We start from the raw sequence: 9125 nt of genomic DNA on the forward strand, positions 1-9125 counted from the left end.
CTTTCTTCTCCACCCCGGCCCCTTCCACGTGGTCAGCAGCAGCAGGAGGAGGAGAAGAAGAAAAGCAACATCCAGATGTAACAAGCCATAGTGACATACTGACAGAGGTATCACAGTCACCAGTGGGAAATGAACCAGAGATCTGGCACCAAAAGCACAGGCCTTAATGCTTGAGCTAAAGAAGAACTCTCTTAGCTGTGTAGCAGTAATAGGCTGTAACATGGAAAGCGAAGAAGGCTCCTCTGCCCATTTGAAACAGCGTGGGGAATTTGGGTAGGCAGAATCTCATCACCCAACCTGGAAAGCATAAAATAAACTAACCAGCTGGAATAATGAAAGGGTCCACTCCAACTTTCGAGCCCTCTGGGAGCACACTCACTAGCCAGTCCTCCTGAGTCGGCGTATCCTTCAGACCTGGATGTGGAAAAGGGGATAAACTGTAGTTCCAAGAGCAAAGAAAAAACCATGCAGAAGAGGTTTCACGCAGACCCTTAAATTACAGCACAAGCTAACATATAAGTCACACTTAAATGCAAGTGCCCTGACATATCTTAAAGCAGCAGCATCTTGTGCAGATGCCGATCCTCCTATTCCTTTTTGATTTTCCTTTTGAAAGGCATTCTCCTGATCTTAGTTCATTCACATGCCCTGGCAATTAATTAACCAGAGTGCATAGAGCACCCCCATACCCTGCTATTTAGTTCTCTGTATATTAGTGGAGCAATATTTTGGACGGCCACCCACCCATCTTCATGAGCGTCCAGTTGCTATCCATTTGCTGTGCTGCCTGCAGGAAGTAGCGTCCGTCCGTCCACATGGCTGCTTTTTGCTCGGTTATAATGACAGTACCTGGCCAGGAGGCAAAAGGGATAAGTCAGTTTGTGGTTCATCGGAACACAGAGGGGCAGATACAGAGGTATTGGATGCATCACAGTTACATGGACTGCATAGGGTTTGGTTGAAATGTACACAGATGCCGGATAGTCCGTATGAAAGCTCAGGTCACAGTTCTAACGTCACTTGGGTATTAATGGAGATACTAATTGTTCCCCACAACTAAGAGGCAAACTCCTTTGCAATTCTGGCCAGGCCATTCTACACCAGGAACCAGGTTTGCTGAACTTGCTTTTAAATCTCCTCAGACTAATTCAGTTTAAACACAGCTCAGCCAGCCAGCCTGGAGGAGCTGAAGCCTGGCTTACAAATTATCATTACTAGAGAAAGAGCCAGAAGCCCCAACTGATACCAGGGCCCCATTGCGCCGGGAACTGCACAACAGAGAGTCAGTCCCTGCCCCAAAGAGTTTACAATCTAAACAGAAAAGACAGAGTGAGAGAAGGGAAGCATTATTATCCCCATTTTACAGTGGGAAACTGAGGCACGCTGGCCCTGGTTCAGCCAGGTATGTAAGCAATGGGAACGGACATCAATGGGACTACTCACATGGTTAAGTTAGGCATGTGCTTACCTAACTTGCTGACTCAAGGCTAGAGGGATCTAATGATTTGCCCAAGGCCACCCAGAGTGTCTGTGCCAGAGCCAAGAATTGAACCCAGATCTCCTGAGTCCCAGCGTCATATCACATGACCTATTTTCTCTCTTACAATGATTGCAGACTGTGACTGCAGCACAGCTCGCAAACTCCGGTTCAGCCTCCTCTCCCCTGGCCAAACACACACTGACATTGTTGGAGCCGGAACCCATTTAAAAACGGAGTTTTCATTCAGCAAACACTGCTTGAGCCCAAGCCTGGGCAAATCCTGCCACGGTCTGACGGTGGAGCCACCGCCCTTCTGACCGCAGGGTGAGGCGCCAGGCTGAAGAAAAGAAGGCCGGGATGCAGGACTCGTGTTCTAGAGCACCGCTGCTCTGCATTTCTGTATAGAGCGTTTTCCACAGGAGGCTCTCAAAGCACTTTACGGAAATTGACCCACGAAGCCTCACAGCATCCTGTGTGGAAGTCAGTATTTGTTATTAACCCTGATTTCCAGCTGGGAGATGGGAGGCATAGGAAGGTTGAGTGACTCGTCCGCAATTTCACAGCAAGTACATTGCAGAGCCTGGGATAGAAGTCTGCCTTCCCAACTTCCAGTCCTATGCTTCAGCCAAAAGAACATCCCGTGCCTCTGTGAGATAAGCAAACTTTTCCATAAACTCAGCTTCACAGTTCAGTATTTTTGGCACTAGCTTCATTCTAAGATGATTGAAAGTGGCTGACAAACATTGTTTACCATTAATCCCAGCTCTGTTGGGCAACGTACAATCTGTTCATAGTGGCCTCCCGTTAGGCAACATAAAAGCAGGCTGCGAGCACTGCATTAAACGGTTAACAGGATTTGGCTTTATGGGAGGTTTGTTCGGGGGTCAATCTTTTGTGAAAGCCCATTACTGCATCGATCTTACATAATTTTCAGCTGGCAGCCAACACGTAATTTTGCAGATGCTGATATGGGAAGGGAACAGTCCAAACATTTTGGTTAGGTTTTCGTCATCCAGCATACATGTTGTGAATCTGATCCCTTCTTTTCAGGGGAAATATGGGTTCAGACAACAAAAGAGGTTCTGGTAATGTACCTGCAGAGCCATCAAATCCAGAGATGAATGCCCGTCTGCAATCACAGGGCGCGATGTACTCACTCTGGAATACAGAAGACGCAGCTAATTATTTACATCAGCAACAACAAACGCAGCTGATGACAAGTATATTGAAAAGCTTCGTTTCTCTTGAAGGACACTGTCAAGAGAAACAGACAAGTTATAAGATTGGGCTCTGCTCCTCTGGAAGTCCTAACAAGTGTTTAAAAATTGTTCCTTTGGGACATTTCAGTATCTGTGATTACTTTGTATTTATATCTGCCTGTTTTTTTAAACCTCCGGCACTTTTCTCCCACCAACTTCTGTAGACAGTAAAGTGCTGCAGTTTGCTGATATTTATTTCACACTCAACCTCCCATTTGGCAACAAACAGATCCTGCCTTTGAAGCTGCAAAGTGAGAAGAAGAGAACACACAAGCATTCCTTGATCTTGGAAACGAAAGTATACGGGCCATTAAATCTTTAAATGCCACTATATTTATTTATGTCCTCCAACTGGAGTTTACAAGAAGCCTTTTTAGAATTTTTCCTCTACAACAATGCCATTAAAAAGGAGAAAGTCAAGGTTGTTAGGCCATAAAACTTTTAAACCTTTAGGAGATTTGTAATTAGGTACCAAGTCTTTTACTTCTACTTTACCTGTTCAAATCCAGCCCAGGTCAGAAGTAACCAGAAGTTATTGGTTACCATTGGATGAGTGCTCACTTCCCTATGTGAAACAAGTGGGAGGGGGAAGGAAGAGAGATGGGTAACTTCTAAAGTGCCCACATCATAAAACTATCTTAATTGGCACCTTTGTTGTCAGTCTCAGCAAAAACCCTAAATAACTGAATAGGCTGGGGACACAGAAACTCCCGACGTCCACCATCTGTTGCCAAAATGGAAGAAGAAAAATTGTTAGCCAAGGTGTTCCTGTGTTTTGAAATGGCCAACACACCCTGTTCTGGGATCTTGTTCAACCAAGGTCGGAGGTCAGGATTGCTAAACTTGCCTCTAATTATCAGCACAATTCAGCAAATCAACTTAATCCTGGCCAGCCTTAAAAGCCTTGGCTCAATAGAGTACCAGGCAAATGATCCAAGACAAAAGTCTGCAAATCAGCATGGGATTATTCCCTGCCTCCTCGATTCTGCTGCAGCACTGAATAGCCAGGAACAAATCAGAAACACTGAAGGGTTACAGTCAAATTAAATCTCATGGGCCCGATCCTCTATTGTGTCTAGCTTCCAGAGCGTGCAGCAGAATGGAAGGCGATCATTGAGCTCCTTGGGGCTCCTTTAATCTCTGCTTGGAATCTGCCCATGTGTTTATTTTTTAAAATCCTGTACCATGTTTCAAACATTAAATATAAAAGATTTTTTAAAAATCTGGATCTATTCCTCTCTATTCATATGGGGCAGCTCCAAAACCACCTGCGTGATTTGGGAGCATAAGTCCCATTGACTTGCAGTGCTCTTAAGTCACGTACACTTCTGAAGATCCCACCCATAGTTTATTTACTTTTCTCTTCCCTCTCTCTCAGCCCCCACAATGAGGAAAGACGTCAGTCTGTTTCACTTACATAGGCAGGTATTATCTAGTTAATTTCACTTTCCGGGTCTTACGCACTAACATAATGCTGAAATGTCTGGGTGACAAACACAACAGGGGGAGATTTAATGGCTTTACAAAACATAACAGTGATTTTTCTAACACCCCTCCCCCAGGGGAATATTTCTATTGGTCTTAGCTTTGGTAAAACCTTATTTAAAAAAAATAAGAATCTTAATTTGAGGAAAAAATCTTCCCTGACAGTGTCCCATACAGGGAAACATGCCGGAACCATTTAAAGGGGGAGAGAGGGGAGAGTTGAAACTAAGCAAAGGGATAGATGGGCCTTAAAGTACAATTAGTGGCTTTGAGCTGCATGGGAAGGAAGATGACTTAAGCAAAAGCCCTTTGTAGCTATCTATCTATTTAGGTTCTTACAGAGCCGCATCATCACCGTATCTGAGCAGCAGTTCATCTCCTGTTCCATACAGCAATCCCTACTGTGCTAAGATTACCCAGTGTTTTGTGATAATCATACCTGTGCTAAAATTAGCACTGTGCACCTGTGAATGCTGCACAGAGCGTGAGCCACTGCACGGTCGAAACAACCCATCTAATTGGAGCTCCGCTTGCAACTGGACTGGATTTCATCCCGGCTCAGACCCTAAAGCGGCTCCCCACCACACCTGCTGGGCTGCTGTCCAAACCTGTGGAATTTTAGGGTCCCATCCTGCAAGCCCTCAGTCAAGTGAGCCGTCTTTGCTCAACTTCTTTGAAGTTAATGGTGTTACTCATCTGAGTAAACGTTTGCACGGTCGGGCCCTTTAACACTCAAATCTATTGTGTTGAGTGCATTCGGCAGCACTGCAGGTGCATTCCAGCTGTAACGTACAGCAGCAATTAGGTGGGTAGCCCATTGGTTTTACAGGGGTGACCTTGATCCTCTGAGCATTTCAAACAAACCCGGCCACTTACTTGGCAGGTGCATCAGGAGCCCCGGCAGTAATAATACCTGCACTGGTCAGAGCTGGAACAGGTCAGGTGGATGCTGTGTAAAATTCCTCTCCTCCATTGCTCTACAATTCTGCCCATTCATCAGTCCTAAACAACCACACCTCATGCTGTTCCAGTCTGGAGCAGAGAGTGGCGATCCAGCCAACCCAAATGTGGGGGTATGAGCTGGGCAGACATTTACTAGCTGTGAGAGACCCGTCTGAAGTGATCACACCTCACTGCGCTACCTTGTTCACAAGAGGCCCTTCCATTCCCTCTGACTTCCTACCACTGGTTTAGAGATACAAGTCAGGCTCAGTGTATAATACACTGTAGGAAATCAATGTAAGGCCTTGGCTACACTGGCGCTGTACAGCGCTGCAACTTGCTACGCTCAGGGGTGTGAAAACGCCCCCCCCGAGCGCAGCGAGTGCAGCGCTGTAAAGCGCCAGTGTAATCAGCGCCGGCAGCGCTGTGAATCCCCAAGTGTAGCCAAGGCCTAAGTAGCACAGCCAGTATTCAGCACTGGCTAAAGCAGACACCAATCCAGGGTATTGGCAGTCTCTGGAAAGGATCTAAATTGGATTCCGAGATTCTAGGAAAAGATGGTTCTGTTTAAGAGCTCTGCAATGCGATGCTTTTGTGAAAAAGGCAAATATCATTCTGGGATGTATTAACAGGAGTATCGTATGTAAAACACAGGAGGTAACTGTGCTCTATTCGGCTCTGGTGAGGCCTCGGCGGGAGTACTGCGTCCAGTTTTGGGCACTACACTTTAAGAAAGAGGTGAGCAAGCTGGAGACAGTCCAAAAGAGCAATAAAATGTTATAACAGGTTTGGAAAATATGACTTACAAGGAAAGAACTGGGCAAGTTTAGTCTAGAGAAGAGAAAGCCGAGGGGAGATCGGATAACTGTCTTCAAGTACGTAAAAGATTCTTATAAAGAGGATGGTGATCAATTGTTCACCAAGTCCACGGCAGGCAGGACAAGAAATAATCAGCTTCGTTTGCTGCAAAGGAGATTTAGGGTCAATATTAGAAAAATCCTTTCTAACTGTAAGAAGAGTTAAGCGCTGGAACAGGTACCTAGGGAGGTTGTGGAATCCCTGGAATTGGAAGATTTTAAGAACAGGTTAGACAAACACATGTCGGAGGTAGTCTAGGGGGACCAGTGCAGGTGGATGGACTAGATGACCCCTTGAGGTTCCTTCCAGCCCTCTGTTTATATGCTTCTGTGCATCTCTGTCTATGGAACTGAAAGGACAAGTAAACCTGGAAAGCTAGGGGATCTGATTAGGTCTATAATACAATGGGGGGGGGGGAAATTATGTTAGCCTTGGTACGGAACCTGACATTAAAAGCACTGCAGGGATCTTAGAGCTTACATGGACAAGTTGCTGCAACCTACTGAGAGACCTCAATTCACACCAAAGCCCAGGAGAGGTAGGGCACTCAGCATGTCACAGTATCAGGGCCCTAAAATGTCAGCAAAATGCAGGTACTTTGAGCAACCAAGCAATGGAATAAAATTCCCCCCGTCTTAGGCCTTGTCCACATTACTGATTTGCTTCTATTTCAGTCGCTGGTGGTGCTGCACAAGTGCGAGTCCCGAATGTAGAAAAGCAAAGCTAGTATTCGCATGGATGCTGTGAACCCCTGCTTGACTCAGGCTATACCGTGCTGTTGGAAACTGCAGCTTAGGGTGGTTTACCTGGTCTGCACTGGGGGTTTGTACTGGTGAAGCTCAACAATGGCTGAAATTGGGGCAATTCCCCACTGCAGACAAGACCTTGCGGAGGCAACCCACCATGACACATGCGAGTCATGAAGCTGTATAATTAGCCGTTTTCATGAATCAGTTCCATTCAGACTGTTTTGTTCTGTGTCGAAACCTGATGAACTTGCCCAGCAGGAAGCAGGGTTGTTTGCATTACTGCATTCACTGTAGCAAAGACCAAAAGAGAAGGGGGAAAAAAAAAAATCAGGAATCCTGCAGGTCACATTCCTTAACTCACGTGACCACAGTTCCAGGGTAGCAAAATGTAACTGGAGTTACATACGGACAGAGAGGTAGCTTCAGGCGCAAAATGTAGCAGCTGCAGGGGAGCCCCTCACCCAGCGCACAGAACTGAGGAGTTGATCTATTTAAAGGGAAACGTATGACGCACGTGTTCCCGGGGCACAGCCACGTTCACCACTGCCTTGCACCTTGTGTCCTCACGTGCATCTGTGCAAAAAGGGTGTGAAACACTCTGATGCGGCAGCATTTCACACCCACTTTGCACAGGGGTAAATTCCAACCCCAGGTATGGGAAGGTGAGCGGTCAGGCCCTCTATCTCCGAAAATGGCTGAGAGAAGAAGATCCCCTTCGCCCCCCAGGAACTCTGATGCTCTCTAAACAGAGCTCGGATGAAGACTGAGGACACCGCATATACACATTTATGCGGGCAAGAGGGGGTTCAACATTTTAAAGTTGCCCTGGGCTAAACAACTACACCAGATCAAGACAATCTTAATATTCTGGAGAGAGCCAAGTATCACCGCAGCCAGGAAAATTAAACACCCAAGCAGCGGGCCCCAGGGTCACCTTCTCCGGCTGGCGCAGAGAGGAGTAACTCTGGGCACACAGAGATCTGGGCACAGATGGGAGAGGACCTGGGCCTCTGCTGCATGCTGCCTTCCCTACTGCTACCCCAGAAGCCCCTCCATGTGAGAGCTCCAGGTTAGGGCTCTCTAGCTCTAGAAAATATACTACAAGGGCCAGGATGGGAGCAGCCATTTCTTTGGTACGCTCCCCTTTGTAGGCCATGGGCTTCCCTGGAGAAAGCAGAACCAGCAAAGTTGACTTCCTACAGAAAAATAAACACTGACCATCAGAAAAAAGACTCTAGAAACTCCATCTACAGCTCCCCTTTGCATCATTCCCCGGCTCACCAAAGCTTTTATATTGGAATTATTGAAACCAGCAAACCGAAAAGTAACCGTGGCCATCTACAGACTTTTACTTTTCCTCTAGAAGGAAACATCCTTACTACTGAAATCTCTACCTGGTGTGCATCTCCAGACGGCACGATATAGGCTTGGATGGGCTCTGCGACGTACCTGGAGCTCTTCATCACCTGTCGCAGCTGCCTGAGCAGCTCTGTGGTAATCTTGGGACTCATAGTCCTACCTGCAATACAAATTAAGCACACTGTCTTAGTACTTCTGCACCAGCCCCTGTGGATTGCAAGGGCCTGATCCATTTCCCATTGAACTCAGTGGCAAAACTTTGGTGTCAACAGGGCAAGGATCAGGCCCCATAATTCCGGTTTCCAGCTTCTTGCCCTCTTGTTTTCCTTGTTGTCTCCCATTTTGGTTCTTTGGCCAATGTTAAGGCTGAGAGATGAGGCTTAATCCTTTAGGGTCAGATCTTGTAAACACTTGTGCAAATGTCTTCTCACATCAGTAAGTTACTCATGTGTAACTGTGCGATACACTGGCCTAGCATGTATCATCTGCACTCCTTCTAGGAGCTGGCACCAGCCCCTATATACCTTCTCCTTTAGCTCCAGTGGTAGAGTTCGGCAGTGCTGATGTCAACGTTTCCAGGTTCAATTCCCAGTGTGGGTCGTGGTGTCTGCACGCAGCCATGGTTTGTTACATATGCAGGAATGAGCTCTTACTCCTTACCTCACCCTGCTGTGCACAGACATTGTAGTTTATATTCTACAGGAGCACGGACTGCCCTGAGTGGCTCTGTCCATTTGCTGCACCCATATGAATCACCTAAGGGTGCAGTTTTCTGGCTTGAGCTGCAGCGCAGTGGTGATAGTCAGAGTTTGTCTGGCATTGGACCGTGAAGGAAACCCTGTCTAGTCTTTCCTTAACCAGAAGCATAGTGGCTGCTATACAGGGTCTCAAATGGGGATAGCAGGACAAGAGAGGGGCAAAGAGGGGGGGAATGGGAGATGATATCTTGCCGGTCCCAATCAAGAAGTAGATGAGGGTACAGACCATTAAATA

General features: G+C 46.7%; 1 protein-coding gene across 1 annotated transcript in view; it reads right to left on the bottom strand.

The window, feature by feature from the left end:
* The window catches only part of XPNPEP1 (X-prolyl aminopeptidase 1), a 33676-nt gene extending 25386 nt beyond the window's left edge, over nucleotides 1-8290 (bottom strand). The window contains exons 1-4 of the mRNA XM_029911351.1: nucleotides 8168-8290; nucleotides 2575-2638; nucleotides 745-849; nucleotides 322-414 (exon numbers count right to left, since the gene is read on the bottom strand). Coding sequence (XP_029767211.1) covers nucleotides 322-414; nucleotides 745-849; nucleotides 2575-2638; nucleotides 8168-8284 — 379 coding nt within the window. The 5' untranslated portion in view covers nucleotides 8285-8290. The remainder of the gene's footprint in view (nucleotides 1-321; nucleotides 415-744; nucleotides 850-2574; nucleotides 2639-8167) is intronic.
* Nucleotides 8291-9125: the final 835 nt, after the last annotated feature.

Source organism: Terrapene carolina, unplaced genomic scaffold (genome assembly GCF_002925995.2).
Source record: "Terrapene carolina triunguis isolate 2854851 unplaced genomic scaffold, T_m_triunguis-2.0 Scaffold95, whole genome shotgun sequence".
In the NCBI taxonomy this organism is placed as follows: Eukaryota; Metazoa; Chordata; order Testudines; family Emydidae; genus Terrapene; species Terrapene triunguis.